General features: G+C 61.2%; 1 protein-coding gene across 1 annotated transcript in view; it reads left to right on the forward strand.

Moving 5' to 3' along the window:
- The window catches only part of DSCAML1 (DS cell adhesion molecule like 1), a 103,170-nt gene that overhangs the window by 72,302 nt on the left and 14,841 nt on the right, over window positions 1–16,027 (forward strand). The window contains exons 3-12 of the mRNA XM_064470890.1: window positions 96–242; window positions 1,602–1,880; window positions 2,801–3,076; window positions 3,625–3,921; window positions 5,889–6,161; window positions 9,459–9,737; window positions 10,024–10,143; window positions 10,280–10,456; window positions 14,989–15,188; window positions 15,854–15,950. Coding sequence (XP_064326960.1) covers window positions 96–242; window positions 1,602–1,880; window positions 2,801–3,076; window positions 3,625–3,921; window positions 5,889–6,161; window positions 9,459–9,737; window positions 10,024–10,143; window positions 10,280–10,456; window positions 14,989–15,188; window positions 15,854–15,950 — 2,145 coding nt within the window. The remainder of the gene's footprint in view (window positions 1–95; window positions 243–1,601; window positions 1,881–2,800; window positions 3,077–3,624; window positions 3,922–5,888; window positions 6,162–9,458; window positions 9,738–10,023; window positions 10,144–10,279; window positions 10,457–14,988; window positions 15,189–15,853; window positions 15,951–16,027) is intronic.

Below are 16,027 nucleotides of genomic sequence, written 5' to 3' on the forward strand. Positions count from 1 at the left end.
AGGGGCTCTGCTTGACCCTGGTGCTGAGACCCTGGGAGATGATGTGCTGGGTCGGGGCTGGCTTGCTCACCCCTCTCCTCCCTTTCTGTCTCCAGAAAATAGGTTTTTTATTACTTCTTACGGAGGTTTGTACATATCGGACGTGCAGAAGGAAGATGCCTTGTCCACCTACAGGTGTATCACCAAGCACAAGTACAGCGGGGAGACGCGGCAGAGCAACGGAGCCAGGCTCTCGGTCTCAGGTGAGCACACGGCTGCTGGCAGTGCTGGCAGGCGCAGCTCCTGCGCCCGTGAGGGTATCCGGCCCTGCCTGCGCTCCTCCTCCCCTGCCTGCCCACGGCAGTGCCTCTCTCCCCGGGGTGCAGGGGGGAGCAATGGCAGGGCTGCCTCCCATCCCTGCAGCGAGAGGACATCCCGGTGGCGGGTCGGGGGTCCCGTCGGGGCTGCGCGGGGGGTTCGTGCTGCCTCGCGTGGGCCCCTGAGCGTGCAGCCCCCCCCGCTGCTGGCCGCGGCGAGCGGCAGCGCTGCGCAGCACCCCGAGCGAGAGGCGATGGAGTGCGAGGCGATGCGATGTGACAGCCCGCGATGTGAGCAGCCTGACGTGATGTGACGAAGATGCAAGCGATACTGCAGCGCAGGCAGCGCAGTCCATAGTGCCGGGTGTCTCGGGGCGCTCCTGGCTCCGCTGACTGCCCAAATTACTCCGCTCGGGAGGGAGTTCGCCCGACTCGCAGCCGCGTCGACGCTCCCGCCACTCGGCTGCAGCATGCCTGCTCTCTGCCATATGCTTTTTCCATGCTCGGGTGTGCGGGCTGTGGCTCCCACGCTAGCATCTCGAATTAACCCCGCAGGAGTGGGGAAGGGGTCCAGGACGGCCAGGCTGGGGCTCGCCTGACATTGCCCCAGCCTCCTGGGAGGCCTGAGGGTCCCGGTCCCTCCTGTGGCCATCCTGCTGCGTGGCCCCCCAGGAGTGCGGGCAGCTGCCGGGTGTATCATCCCCTCTCCATGTGCGTTCGGCCTGGCCCGGTCCCCTCCTGGTCTCTGTCATTATTTACACGTCACGGCGTTTTACTTCTGCTTGGGAGTAATGAAAGAGGTTTCTTTCCCCTGGAATTTAATTTCACGCCTGAGACTTGGTGATTAATTTTCTCCTTTCCCAGCTGCCTGATGGGTCCCTTTGCTTGTAAATTTTGAAATGTGCCACAGAATTTGTGTATTTTGCACCAATTAGGTGTCACCTTGAGTAATTCCTCTGGTGCTGAGTTTATTCGTCCCATCAGCTAGTAAGATGCATTTCCCTTCCACCTCTCTGAAAGCCTACTGCCCTGGCCACCGAGGGCTGTGCCGGCTGTCCCGCGTGGGACAGGCCACCCCCTGCCTGCCCCGGCCCCGTGTCCGGCAGAGGATGTGGCTGGCATCCTGCGCTCCTGCCCGGCAGAGCTGCAGCTCACGGGGACGGGGAGAGCTGCTCTCTGCTGGCTGCTGCCGAGGGAGCACGTGGTACCGGTGTCACCGTGCCAAGGGCTCTCCTGGTGTCCCTCTGGGGAGAAGCCTCGCCGCCTCCTCTTCACCGGGTGAGCCTGTTTCCTCTCCAAACCCAGACCCGGCAGAGTCCATCCCCACGATGCTAGACAGTTTCCAGTCCCGGGAGGTGAAGGCGGGCCGGCTGGTGGAGCTGCCCTGCATCGCCTCGGGCTACCCCAACCCGGCCGTCCGGTGGATCAAGGACGGGCGGCCGCTCCCCGCCGACAGCCGCTGGACCAAGCGCATCACGGGCCTGACCATCAACGACCTGCGCGTGGAGGACAGCGGGACCTACATCTGCGAGGTGACCAACACCTTCGGGTCCGCAGAGGTCACGGGGACCCTCACAGTCATAGGTGAGAGCCGGCGGGCAGGAGCGGGGCGTGGCGGCAGGGTTACCTCACTCCTGCTGCCTGGGGCCCGACTTGATAAAGCCTTCTTAAATATAAAGCATTTGTAAATACCAAGCCTTAAAGGTTTTCTACAGCTGTATAAATTACAAGCCTTGCATTTCAGCGTGGCGCATCCCACGCTGGAGGCCGCCGTCTTGCGACGCAGCGTGTCCGATGTGGCGCTCAGAGCGCTTGCAGGAGGTTTATCATGCTGCAGCAGCGCATCTGCAGATGTCCCCTGATTTACTGCTTCAATCGGGGCAGGGAGAGGGGCCTTGGGAAAACGCAGGGCAATACCGGGGGAGATGAAATGCTAGATGGCGACGTCGGTTTTATGTTAGATGCCTCTGCGCTTTCTTTTGTTGACTTCCATAAAATAAGCTCCAGCCAAACAGTAAATACCATCTGGGTAGGCCAAGTATTTATCGTCTGCTTTGTTCCTGGGGGGTCCTCCCGTGACCGGGATCCCAGTGGTACCAGAGCTGCCGGGGCTGGCGTACACCACGCCTGCCTTACCTGGAGCAATGCCGCGGCGAGCACACCACCGACTGGGCACCAGCAGCCTGCTGGGAGCTGCCCTGGCACGTCCCCAGCTCAGTGCTGTCCCCCATCACACTGGCCACTTCTTCCAGTCATCCTGCCACCTCCCCGATGGCACCCACTTTGCCGGCCCCGCCGCCGGGGCCCGACATTCAAAGCAGGGGCTGTCAGCAGGGCGGACAGTGTGGGGGCACCCGCCTTATTGTGAGGTGACATTTTACACGTAGTTGGGCTGGCAATTCCAGGGCAGGAAAGGCAGAGGGAGCACAGTCATGACAAGACACCTCCCACCGGGCTGCCCGGCCCCGCCAACGCCTCTCCCGCTCTCACCCTTTCTCACACAGACCCTCTGCGTGTGACCCTCACACCAAAGAAGCTCAAAACGGGCATCGGCAGCACCGTCATCCTCTCTTGTGCCCTCAGCGGGTCCCCCGAGTACATCATCCGCTGGTACCGCAACACGGACCTCGTGGTGGTGGATGACTACATCTCCATCCGGGGGATCAGCAACGAGACCCTCCTCATCACGGCCGCACAGAAGAGCCACTCCGGGGCCTACCAGTGCTTTGCTACCCGCAAGTCCCAGACGGCACAGGACTTCTCCATCATCATGCTGGAGGGTGAGCTGGCTCTCTCGGGGCAGGGGCTGTCCTCTGCCCCTCTCCCAGCCACTGCATCCCCAGGGTGTGCCAGGATGCTTTATGCATGGTTGGAGGGCAGTGAGACCCACCGGGGCAGGGGCTCCTGGGGCCAGACTGCTCCAGCCTGCTTCCTGGGCTGTGCGTGCCATCTGCAAGGAGCTCAGGGATGCAGCACGGCCGGGACGGGGAAGGAGCAAAATAAGGGTTGATTTGCCTGTCCCCAGCCCCTCGACCGAGGCACTGCCTTTCACTGGGTGTCCCCTTCCCGGTCGAGGTTGCTGGATGCTTGGGCAAGGGATGGACTCTACCAAGCCAGGTGTTCCCTTGAGCCAATGTCTGTATCGACCAGGGTGCCCCCTCAGCCCCTCTCAGCATCTCCCTGCCGGAGGGATGCAGGCACAGCCGTGCACGTGCTGCCGACTTGGGCTCCCACCCCCAGCGGGAGCTCGAAGCCGCCCCGCCAGCGGGTGACTGCTGCTGCCTGTGGCTGCCGCTCCCTGACCCCCCTCCCCCTGGGTGCCCCCCAGATGGGACCCCCCGCATCGTCTCCTCCTTCAGCGAGAAGGTGGTCAACCCCGGGGAGCAGTTCTCCCTGATGTGTGCCGCCAAGGGGGCCCCCCCGCCAACCGTCACCTGGGCGCTGGACGACGAGCCCATCCCGCGGGACAGCGGGCACCGCACCAACCAGTACACCATGTCGGACGGCACCACGGTCAGCCACATGAACGTGACGAGCCCGCAGATCAAGGACGGCGGCGTGTACCGGTGCACCGCGCGGAACTCGGTGGGCAGCGCCGAATACCAAGCGCGAATAAACGTAAGAGGTGCCTGTCTACTTTTAAATATCAGAATAGGACTTTTACTGGGCTTTTGGTTTTGTTCTGTTTCCTGGCCGATGGCTCCTTCTTGCCTTTCCCTCCTCTTCCCAGCCGCCCCGACCCCACTCCCCGAGCTCCTGCCCCGCTCGCTCGCACGCCTGCCCGCAGGGTTGAGCCTCCCCGCCGTTTCAAGCAGGGAGTTTAACGAAGTGCAAAGCAGTCATGTAGCCTTGGAGAGCTGGAGCTTGGCTTTGCAGGGGGAAAAGGGCAGCGCTCTCCCCACGGGATCCGCTCTCGCCCTGCCGAGCCCCTGCCTTGGGGTCTGCGCAGGGTCGGCAACCAGCTCCCCAAGGGACCCCCGTGTGGGGAGAAGGTGGGGGCAGGCACAGAAGCGTCCCGGGCCCCCCGTGCTCTGCCAACCGCCCCCTGGTCCCGGCGGGAGCCCGGCTCCCTGGCAGCAAACGCTCCCGCCGGCGCAGGGATCTACATGACAAATGATGATGAGGCAGCACGTGAAATCGTGGAAAATGAGCTTTGATTTGTCATGTCTGTATTTTCTTTGTCTGCTAAAAGCCATGGCTGCGTTAATCACCGTGTTATTGCGGCTGGAGCGTGTCGCTTGGTGCGTTGCAGGGAGCGCTTTCAGGCAGAGGGTATGGTATAAGCCCCTGCCCATTAATAATCACCAATTAAAGCTGCTAGGCTTACAGGTGGGAGCGAGAGACAGACAGGTAGCGTTTATTTGTCTAGTGAGAAAGAGGGTTGAAGGGCTGTGTTTGTCTGTCTCAGGTTTGAAATGGATCTAGTGGCTTGTTGGCTGGGATCCCAGGAGAGTCTGAATTTTGCTGCCGTTTATGGCTAAATTTGGAGCGAGTTCATCCCTCAGCCACAGAAAGCCAGAGCAGCGTTTACAAGGAGGATGTTCTCTTGTCTCCTTTCTTCCCCCTCTCTCAGCTCATGACAGGCTGTCGCGAGATAAGATTCAGGCTTTTTTTGCTCTGGAATGGAGCAAGTCCCTCAGATGGGCCCGAGAGACAGTTAGATAGTGAGATGCTAATTTCTTTTTTCCTGCTCCTTTTCCAAAGGTGTGCCAGTATGAGAAACACCGTCCACCAGCTTATCCTGAGTGTCTGTTAGGCTGTTATCCTGCTATGCCCTTAGGACGAGGAGTCAAGACAGGGTTAATCTTTAGATTAGTTTGCTATTTTATGCAGTGGCCGGGAGAACAATGTAATTATCGATGCCTGAAACCTCTTGCTGAAATACTCACCTGCAGCATTCTGCCGGTCCTTAAGACACCACGAGAGCCAGCCAGAACCCAGCGACTGTCTGGCTTTTCAGCAATGCTCAGGTTGCCAGTGGGAGGCTCAGAAAGGTGTATTTTAGGGGAGGCGAGAGACGTTTGCCCATGGAAGTCAGGTTCCCCTAGCAAGTCTTGTCGAGGACGTTTGGCACAACACAGTCAGTCCTTCTCAGAGGGGCAGAGAGCCCCTCTGTGACCGTGCCGGCGCACTCACCATCTCTCTGCAGTTCCTGCGGCCGCGGGCGCTGCTGGAGGTGTGCTGGGCGGCCACGGTTCCCGTTGCAGAGCACGCTGCACTTCCAGACAGCGTCAACCTCCTCCAATGAGCAGCAGTGGTGCCTGCGGGCTCAGCTGCCTCAGCACCGAAGTTGCACCTGCAGAGCCGGGGTGGGCATTGCTGAAGCGTGGCCGCGGTCGAGGCCCGCAGCCCAGTTCGTAGCTGTGCGGCTGTAGGTGTGTGCGAGTAGCTCTAGCTGGAGGTGGCTTTCCCCACGCGCGCTCGGAGAGGAGCCCGTGCCTGCTCCTCGCCCAAAATCGGGCAGGGTCCCAGTTGTTCTGGTTACCTCCTTTGCCTGTGAAGCTCGCTCTGAAATAGCAGCAGATCTGCATGCAACCGAGCTGCCCTTCGGAATTAACCTAGCCTGCCTCTTCCTTCTTCCCGAATATGTAGGTCCCCCGAGCATCCGAGCGATGAAGAACATAACAGCGGTAGCGGGTAGGGACACTTTCATCAACTGCAGGGTGATCGGGTACCCGTACTACTCCATCAAGTGGTACAAGGACTCTTTGCTGCTGCCCGATAACCACCGCCAAGTGGTCTTTGAGAACGGGACTCTTAAGCTGATGGACGTCCAGAAAGGCATGGATGAAGGGGAGTATCTGTGCAGCGTGCTGATCCAGCCCCAGCTCTCCATCAGCCAGAGCGTCCACGTCACGGTGAAAGGTAAGCAGGCGGAGAGGCTTTCCCTGGATGGGTTGGAGAGGCCGTCCAGGTTACGTTGGGGACGCCTCTGCTGCGGGACGGAGGCAGAGAAGAGTCGCACAGGGGACTCAGCGGCCTGGCGGTGGCCGTGCTCCGCCAACGCTGCGCCGATGGGAGCCCAGCTCCCGCCACCGCAGCCCTCGGGAGCTGGCTCAGCTCCTGCTGGAGCGGCTACCTGGCCCCGCCTGCGCGCCCGCAGCTGCCCCGAGCCACACCGTATCCATTTCCCGTTACAAGCGACGGAGCAAAGATTTGCGGTGTAAACATAACGTATTAAAACATCTAACCTTTGCTCGGATCACCTTCACCAATGTTTTTCTGTGTGTGTTAGCTTTTAAAAAAAGAGTACTCTCAGTCTTTCGAGCGCACAGAACATCTTAAAAGCTTCTCCAGGCCATCAATTATTCAGCCCCATTGAGGGAGCTATCAGTCCTAATGAATTGAGGCGGATGCATTCCCTCCCAGTGACTCGCTGAGATTGTGCCGTAAGTGTGCGTTGCTCCTCTATCTCCCGTCCTCAGAGTTGTCGGGTCGTCTCTGCCGTCGCCAGCTCGGTGTTTGCAGTAAATCATTTAGACAAACACAGCCGCGCTGGGGACGGAGCTGGCCAATTGTCTTTCCTCTGTCTCACCCAGCAGGGTATTTACGGACTGGATTCTACTCTGATCCCCCTCCCTCCCCTCCCATCCACCATTTTTTATTAGGAATTGGGTTAGCAAGAGAGCATATCAGGCTGGTTATAGATGCTACCACTTGATTAGCTAATGCTCCTCTCCAAGGCTTTGCAAAGGGAAGAGTAGGCTGTGGATCACCTAAGGGCGGTGTGGGGAGGACTGCGGGGCAGGGCATGGCCAGCCCGGCTTTCCTCACCTTACACAAAATCTCCATCAATGCGCGAGTGAGAACAGGCCGGAGGTGAGTAAATGCTGGTGCTCTCCTGGGGTGAATGGGACAGGCAGGGCTGGTGTGGAGAGAGCATCTGCAGGGTTGTGTGTGCCTGAAGTCAAATAACGGGATTCGCTTTTTGTCAGTCACTGGGAGGTGCCACCGGTGGATGCAGGATGCTGAGGTTCAGCTGAGCATCCCTATATTCTGGGAAGCAAGCGCAAGCGAACCCTTCTGAATCTGGATTTACTGCCGTGATTAGTGGCCGGTGACAGGCTGAGGAAGGCAAGCGGGTGGAAGCGCGGTGCGGGCCGGCGGCACGCCGCTCTGCCGCGGCCAGATGTCTTCATTCCGCCCGCAGCGCAGCTGCTGGAGATTTACACCCAGCCCCGCTTGCTGGATTCCTTATTTGCTCTGGCCGTCAGGTAGAAGGCCTGTGGAAAAGAATTGCAAAGGCCCTCGAAGACAGTCAGAGCTAGCTCCGTGGAGCAGTGAATAAATATAACTGCGTCGAGCGAGGAGCACAGGGTGGCGTGGAGCACCGTAAAGCTTTTATTGCCACAAGTGCCCAGCGACCACATTAAGTGCCACGAGTGAGTTATGCAGGTCTTTCTGAGCAAGCGGTAGTAAAAGCTTTACAGCTCCCCTCCAGCGCTGTTCCTCCGGGGAGCGGGGATGTGCGGGCAGCCCCCAGCCCTGCTCGCAAGGCAATGCCCCAGCCACGTTCCCAGTCTTGCGTTGAGAGAAGCTCCCACCTGGGTTCAGCTGCTGCTGCTTAGCCTGGGGACCCCAGGTCCCAGCTTCAAACCTCCCTGCTCCTTAGGGCTTCTGCAGCTGCTCGGGGATGCTGCTGGGGCCTCTTCTCTGCGCTTCCCCGGCAGCACAGTCCAAGCACCCAGCCTCCTCCAAGGTGCCCTGACAGCTCGTTATTCCTGCAGACATCTCTGAACGTTTTAATTAATCATGTGTGGGTTTGGTGCTGTCCTGGGGCTCTCGCACAGCTCTTCTCCGGTGACGGCAGCGATTCTGGGAGCGTGGTGCTGACACCAGCTATGCCCGCTCCGCAGCCCGCAGCGGCGGGGCACCGGCGGGGCGATGCTGCACCCCGCAGGGAGGCAGAGGCTGGTGGCTGGGGCTCCCCTCCAGACCCGAGCGGCTGTGCCGGGCTGCGCGGCGGGCACCGTGGGCAGGGGCACCCTCCTGCAGTGCCCCGGGCTGCGGCCGCGTGGCCGGCTCCTGCTGCAGCTGCCTCAGAGAGCCTGGGAGCCCTGGAGAAAGGGGAACTGCAGTGGGAAACGAACTGGGAAGGAGAGGCGAGTTGCAAGCTCCAGTTGCTGGGAGCTCGAGCAGGGACAGCTCTTCTGTCGAGGGAGCCTGTCCTTTTCTTGGCATCTCGGAAGCGGCTGGTGGGGCGTGTTTGGAGAGGCACGGATCCACAAGCCCATCCCTGCTCTGCAATAGACTGCAGTGCATTCCCAATTAATTATTCATTAATTATGGAAAACAGGCAGCAGTGGCTCCATGGCTCCGGCAGCTCGAGCCACGTTGCTGTAGCCGGTGAAGGGACAGGCCAGCCCTGCCCGCAGCCGTCTGCCTGCCTACCGGGGGCGGCGAGCAGCCCCCCGCCTGCCCGCTGCTCTGCAGAGCTGCCCGGCTGGGCCGGGGCCAGGCGGAGGGGCAGAGACCCGGCGCAGAGACCGTAGCGATGCACTGGGCTGGGCGCGGGGTGGAGACGGGAGCCCAGGGACGCGCGTGGTGGTGCGGGGAGCCGCTCCTGCGCCTGTGTGAGAGGGCAGCTTATTTCTGCAGAGGGGACAATTGGCAGCCTGCTAATTTAATTATGGAGACTGTAGAAAGAGGATCTCATCCACCAGGTGCTGAGCCTTGTTAAGCTAATTGTCTCCCTCTCTCTACTTTCTTCCCTCTCCCACATTGCCAGAGATGCTGTGGTTGCGTAATTGAGTTATCAGGAAGATAATGGCTGGTTCTGAATCCAGTGCCTTTAAGAAAAGCATCCATCTAATAATCGCTTTTCTGCGAGCAGATAAATGCTGAGGTGGAATTTCGGCAGCACGTGTGGGCGGGGGCGGTGGCGGCGGGGGCTTTCCCCAGAGCAGGGCCCACTCCGCTCCGGAGGTCAGCGTTCCTCCGTCCCGCTCCTAGCGTGCCGGCCCTGCCAGGTGGGAGCTGTCTTCCCGCTGCCCTCTGCTTGGCGGCACCTTCCACTCTCCCCTGGCCGTGTTCCTGGTGGAAGCAAAAGCCTGCCTTAGTTTCTAGGCTGATTCTCCTCCCGGGGCAGCGGGGCACGTCCCCGCTGGAGGAAGGCTTTCCCTGGACGGGCTCTCCAGCATGCTCTGCCTCTCCCCTCGACAGTCCCTCCACTGATCCAGCCCTTCGAGTTCCCGCCAGCCTCCATCGGGCAGCTCCTCTACATCCCCTGCGTGGTCTCCTCCGGGGACATGCCCATCCACATCACCTGGAGGAAGGACGGGCACGTCATCCTGTCTGGCTCTGGAGTCACCATCGAGAGCAAGGAGTTCATGAGCTCCCTGCAGATCTCCAGCGTCTCCCTCAAGCACAACGGCAACTACACCTGCATCGCCAGCAACGACGCCGCCACGGTCAGCCGGGAGCGGCAGCTCATCGTGCGGGGTGAGTGCCGTGGGGCCAGCCCAGCCCCGTCCCCGATGCAGCCGCCGGGTCGGGCTCGGGAGGGCGGGCAGTGACGGAGGGGTAGCACGGCACGGAGCAGAGGTACGTGACGGGGCTGGAGGGAGATGACCTTGTCCTCTGGTTGAAGGAGCGCTGCAGAAGCCGGTGGGGAGGACGAGGAGCAGGGCTGAGCCAGAGCACCCATGTGCCTGCAGGCAGGGGAGGAGTTGCAAGAAGCTGAGGGCGGTTTTGCTACAGCGTCTGTCTTTTCTCCCAAATTACTCAGTGCCTCCTCGTTTTGTGGTCCAACCCAACAACCAAGATGGCATTTATGGTAAAGCTGGGGTGCTGAATTGCTCCGTGGACGGGTACCCCCCTCCGAAAGTCATGTGGAAACACGCAAAAGGTAGGGGTGAGACACGGCAATGCGTGGGGTCCTCCGTGCTGGTGGGAGAGTCCCCTTCCAGCAGGGCTGCCCCAGCACCGAGCCTCACGCGCCCTCCTCTGCCTCTGCTGAGCTCTGTGTCTCTGTTCGCTCCCAGGAAGCGGCAACCCCCAGCAGTACCACCCCATACCCCTCACGGGCCGCATCCAGATCCTGCCCAACAGCTCCCTGCTCATCCGCCACGTGCTGGAGGAGGACATTGGCTACTACCTCTGCCAGGCCAGCAACGGGGTGGGCACAGACATCAGCAAGTCCATGTTTCTCACCGTGAAGAGTAAGTAGCCAGGGCGGCACCGCGGCGGGCTCCGGCTCCCGGCACGGCTGCGGCGGTGGCCGGGGGGAGCAGAGGCAGGCGCGTGCCCTGCGTGCCGGCGAAGGCGGCCGTGGCTGCGGGGTGGGTGCTTGCCAGCAGAGCCTGGTCCGGCACGGCCCCCTCCTCTGTCGATGCTCCCCGCTGCGCCAGCCCGGCTCTGCCCTCGGCACCGCGCATCCCGCAATCAGTGCACGGGGCACGGGGAGGGCATTGATTCCCTGCCTCCAGGGACCTGCCTCCCTTTTGCTATTAAACGCACTTTGTCCTTAATAAAACCGAGTAATCAATCTACATCATACAGGAGGAAAGGAAATAGCTGGGCTAATTTGACAGGGATGGGCCGGGAAGCGTTGTTAGACACCGTGTTTGAACTGCGCTTATTATTGGATTCCTCTCCCATTGCTACCAGCAGAATACATAATCTCCAGCTCTTCTTTATTTATTTTGATTGTTGCTGCCGTGAGCTTTCAAACCTCAGAAAGGAGGTGGCGGAGGGGGAACCAGCCTGGTAGGGCTCGCTCCTGTGGCAGCTCCAGTGTGTCTCCAGGGCCGAGCAGGGCTAAACTCTGCCCTTCCCGTGACGGGGGACGAGGCAGCGAGCGTGCCAGCCCGCCTGCCTTGTGCCGAGGCAGCCACTACCACCCTGGGTGTCCCCTGGGCAGGGGGCTGCCGGGCAGAGGGGATGCGCATCCCTTCCTAGGTGCCACCGTGTCCGGGCGAGGGTCTCGCACCCGGGACGAGGCAGGAGAGCTCTGGCTTGGGCAGCCCCCTTGCTGCCTCCCCTCCCCAGCCAAGCGCTTGATTTTCTGGCGTCAGCAGGCGTTTCTCTCAGGGTTTCTCCCCTCCCCACCCAGCCTCTGCTTTCCTGCGTTTCTGCTCCCCTCCCTGTCAGCTGTTTAATTTATCCCGCCGACTGATGAATCGAAACGAGCTACTTCAAACAATGCACTTCAATAAGGCGCAGGTACAAAGTCGAGGCGATTAATCCTGGCTGAGCATGCAGAAGTCTCGGAGCCTGAACTGTTGCCTTGTCCCTGCTATCTGCTGTAATTGCATCCCAGGACAGGTTGCTTGCTGACTTGAATAGCACATAACCTTATTATGCATGTGCTTCTACATTTCCTGGAGACCCCGCAGCCTTTGAAAAGGTTTGGATGAATAGGTAGACGAAGCGCCACAGCCAATTAAGCATTATACGGGGCTCTTTGTTTTGTTTCATTTTTGGATTTTTGTTTGTTTCGTGAAATGTCAGGCCAATTAAAGTGAGATCAGTGCCGGCTTTCCTTGAAAGTCAGGCCGCTGCGGACGGAGTTAAATGAAAGTTAATCAGAGCCCAAACAAAGCGCGCTGGTGGTCGGTCAGCGGGGGATAGGGGAGCGGCCGCGGCAGCCAGCCCGCATCCGCGCGTCCTCTTCCCCGACGCCGCAGCGATGGGCTCCGCGGGGCGAGCCGAGGCAGCCAGGTAACACCTCAGACAAGTGCGTGCGGTGCTGGCCAAGGGCCTGCGGACCCGTCAGTGCCACCAGGAGCTGGCTGCTGCTTTTGTCAGGTGGTGGGCAAGGAAGGCCACCCAGCCTTGCCTGTACCAGCGTGGGAATGTAACCCTCGGGGCCGGGCCCAGTCCTTGCATGCGAGGTGTATTGCGGAAGGAAAGACGGCAAATGCTGGAGGCTGGGAGCGTGCGCCCGGGGGGACGGCTCGCTGGGCTGCACGCAGGTGAGGAGACCACCGGCGCGTGATAAATGCCATTTAGCACATGGCTGCACGCCTCCCTGGTGTCGAGAGCAGAGCGTGAGGGCTGGAGAGGGTCGTGTCCTCAGCGGGTCCCCGTGGGCTGTGCCGGGGCTGCCGGAGCGGTGGGCAGCGCTTGCGGGAGAGGGGGCTCCTCTGCTCGGGCCTCCCCGGCACCGCGATGCCGGCGTGAGCGGGTCCGGCCGGGGGGCTGGCTGGGAGTGGGGCAGCTGCCTGCACGTCGCGGGCACGGGGACGGACGCGTTTGCAAGTTCGCTGCCGTGCAGCAAGAGCATAACTGATTGCTTCCATGCAATTTGAATTAATCTCATGCTTCAGGTGAAACTCAGCTAATCAGTGTAGAAAGGAAGCTGAAATAGGTGCAATCAAATTAACATCACAGAGCCGGCTCCAAACAAGAAAGAGGGGGGCGAGGGAGGCAGGCACAGCCCTTGTCACCCTTGTCACCGTTCTCATTCAGTTGTCACGAGCGGGCTGCGAAGCGGCTCGTGCCCCAGCCGGCATGGGACGGCAGCGCGTGCCGGCTGCTGGCGTCTCCCTTTGTAGCCAGCCTTATCTCTGCCCAGCAAGCGGGACGAGCCTCTTGTCGGGGCCTTGTTAACAAGGCACGGCGGGAGCGTGGCAGCGGGGCTGGCAGGGGCGGCTGGGCGCAGGGAGGACGGGCGGGTGCAGGAAGCACCGGAGGCAAGCTCTCCTCGAGGGAAGCCTGTCTGCACCCCAGGGGCTCTGGCTGATGCTCTGGCAGGCAGGAACTAGGATTATTGATGTCCCTGCACCCGGGGAGAGGCGCATGGCTGGCCAGGAGCCGCCTCCGACAGCCCTCGGAAGGTGCCATGGCCAGTTCCGGACGATGCTGTCCCTCCGTGGCTGGAGCAGAACCGCTCTGGGGCCGGTGTCGGGTACCAGTGTGCAAGAGGTGCCGCCTCTGCGCCCTGGGGCTGTGCTGTCTGCACGGCTGGTCGGGGTAGGCTTGTGGTTTGTTCTGCTGCTTCCCCTGCTCTGGGCTGCTTGCCGCTCTCCTGGGACCCCAGCAATTGAGAGAAGTTGATATGTTTACATCCAAGGAGCTGCTTTTAATCAAACATCAATAAGTGCGTTTCAGCGAAGCAGAGGCTGAAACGGAGCTCCTCTCCCAGGGCTGCCGCTCGCTGGAAGGAAGGGGGCCGATGCCTCTGCAGCTGCCGCAGCCCCGCGGGGCTGTCCTGCCCCTTCGGCCCCTGTGCCACGCACACCCTCTGCGCTGCACCGGCCTCCAGCCTCGGCTAAATGAAGGCTGAATCAGGGGGAGCAGCCCCCGGTGCCCCCCCCCCCACCTGCCAAACCCAGCGGGGTGACCTTCTGGTGGCAGGAGCTGGGGACGGCAGGCAGGAGCCCAGCGAGGTCCCGCCATAGTGCCAAAACGGGGTGCCGAGGCCCTAACGTGGCTGCGCGTGCCCTCGTGCAGTGCTGGGAGCGCTGCCCCAACGTCCCTGCTCTCGGCCGTCCCCGTGCCGGCTCGCAGGCAGCCGCGCTCCCCTCGGCGCGGGATCGCCACCACGGGGTGCTGCCGGCGGGCGCCAGGCTGGCCCCCGCTCGGTCCCAGCGGCATGGGTGCCTGCCCTGCGCCCCGCACGCACCGGCAGCTCGGGAGGAAAGGTTTCTTTAGCTGTTAATTGAATTACATTGCCACAGAAAGCCGAGAAGTCGTAGCTCATTAGAGCCTCTTGTGTCCCATTATAACAGTGTGTGTTGCCTTTGCGGATTGTCATTATCATATATTACTGCGGGACTCAGCAGCGCTGTTTGTTTATGCATTACATTTTTTTCTGCTTACCCAGGCTGCCCTCGCCGCCCTCGCCTGTTTCTCCTGCAAGGTTCACGCTCGCCGCACGGCACCGCGGCGGTGCGAGGGCTTGGCTCTTGGGCCAGCGAGGCTGCTGGGGAAGGAGCCCGGACAGGGCTCGTTACAGGAATGCCTCGCAGCAAGGAGCAGCCCTTCGGCAGAGGCTGCTGCAGCGAACGGGGACGGGCAGGAGGCGGCCGAGCCCGGTGCTGGCTGGCGTGCCGGTCCTCCTCTGCGGCGGTGCCGCTGCCGGACCAGCAGCCCAAGCGCCTGGACGGGGGATGGCAGCGTTGTGCCAGGGCTGCAGGCCCTCGCCAGCAGCGAGAGGGACTCCCCGCACCTTCCCAGGGCCATCCCTGACCGTGCTGCGGCCGCTGCTTGGGCGGCGCTGGGGGCTGTGGCGTGTGGGCCTCCCCACCGTCCTCGTTTGCATATTGGGGTGGCTATGGGAAAAAAGAAATCACCTCTGGTATCTGCAATGCAAAGGCGGCCTTGCTGATGTGAAATCGCACTCTATATTCTGCCCAGGTTTATATGAGTGAATTATGCAAATCTGTGAGGGAAAACATTCTTCCTCTCATCCTCGGGAGTGTAAAACCTTAGTCAATAATTCATACCCGCATGTCTCAGACTGGAGGCTTTCTCTTCATTATAGTGTGTGCTTGGTTATTTGTCTTTCACGTTTTATTGTCTACCCCGGTGTAATGCTATGCATTATAAAATTTATCTGCTTCATTATTTTATGATCCTGAGCTGTATAATGCAGCGAGACGATTCCGCTTCGGGCTGCGTGGCCTCTCGGTGAGACCCGCGTGCGCCGCCTCCCCGGCGGGGTCTGTGGGCTGTGCCGGGGCCGGGCAGCCGCAGGTGGCACCGAGCCGTCCCCCGGGCGCACGGGTGACCCCCCGCCTCCCCGCAGTCCCGGCCATGATCACTTCCCACCCCAACACCACGATCGCCATCAAGGGCCAGACCAAGGAACTGAACTGCACCGCCCGGGGCGAGCGGCCCATCATCATCCGCTGGGAGAAGGGTGACACCGTCATCGATCCCGACCGCAACATGCGCTACGCCATCACCACCAAGGACAACGGCGACGAGGTCATCTCCACCCTCAAGGTGAGGGGCCGGGGGTCTCGCACCCGCCCTGCCGGGTGTCTTGCTCAGGTGATGGAGGGGGGTGGGCGGCACAGGGGGTGCCCAGGGAGGGTGTCGGTGGCCCCCGGTGGGTGTCACGGTGGCCGGCGCTGCAGCTGGACTCCCAGCGTGGCAAAAGCGAGTCCAGCGGGGAGGACTGGTAGAAAACCCGCCGGAGGGATCGCGTCTCCAGCCAGCGGCACCACGCGCCGGCTGCGTCTCCCCCGGCCCCAGCACGGTGCGGTGCAGCCAGGCGAAGCACCTGGCCAGCGCCTGGACTTTTATGACCAGCGTAAGAGTCAGTGCTGCCCTGGGCTGGCATGGGGAGCTGGGCTTCCAGTTTTAATTACGCCAATTAAAAACCAGCCACTGTCTGCTCGCTGTGACAAGCCCCTGGATTTTGCACTGTACAACGGGCTCTGGTTGCAAAGGTGTTTTGCAGCACCAGCGACATCTCAAAGAACAGATTCTCAGTGCAGATCTGAGGCAGGGGACTGAGGGTCTGGAGGGTGACCTGCCTGCCCAGGCACAGCTCCCGCCGGGGCCAGTGGCGGGAGCAGGCTGTGATACCGGGGGAAGGCGGGGGCACGGTGCTCGGGGTAGCTCGGTCTGAATTAGCCCCTCTTCTCTCCCTGAAACATTCATAGCTGAAACCAGCCGACCGCGGGGACTCGGTCTTCTTCTCCTGTCACGCCATCAACTCCTATGGCGAGGACAGAGGCTTGATCCAGCTCACCGTCCAAGGTACTTGTTCCCCTGTGCACGAGCCCCGGGGTGCAAAGCCTCGCCGCGAGGATCCCCCTGCTCCCAGGGAGGCTTCT

This window comes from Phalacrocorax carbo, chromosome 21, assembly GCF_963921805.1.
Source record: "Phalacrocorax carbo chromosome 21, bPhaCar2.1, whole genome shotgun sequence".
In the NCBI taxonomy this organism is placed as follows: domain Eukaryota; kingdom Metazoa; phylum Chordata; class Aves; order Suliformes; family Phalacrocoracidae; genus Phalacrocorax; species Phalacrocorax carbo.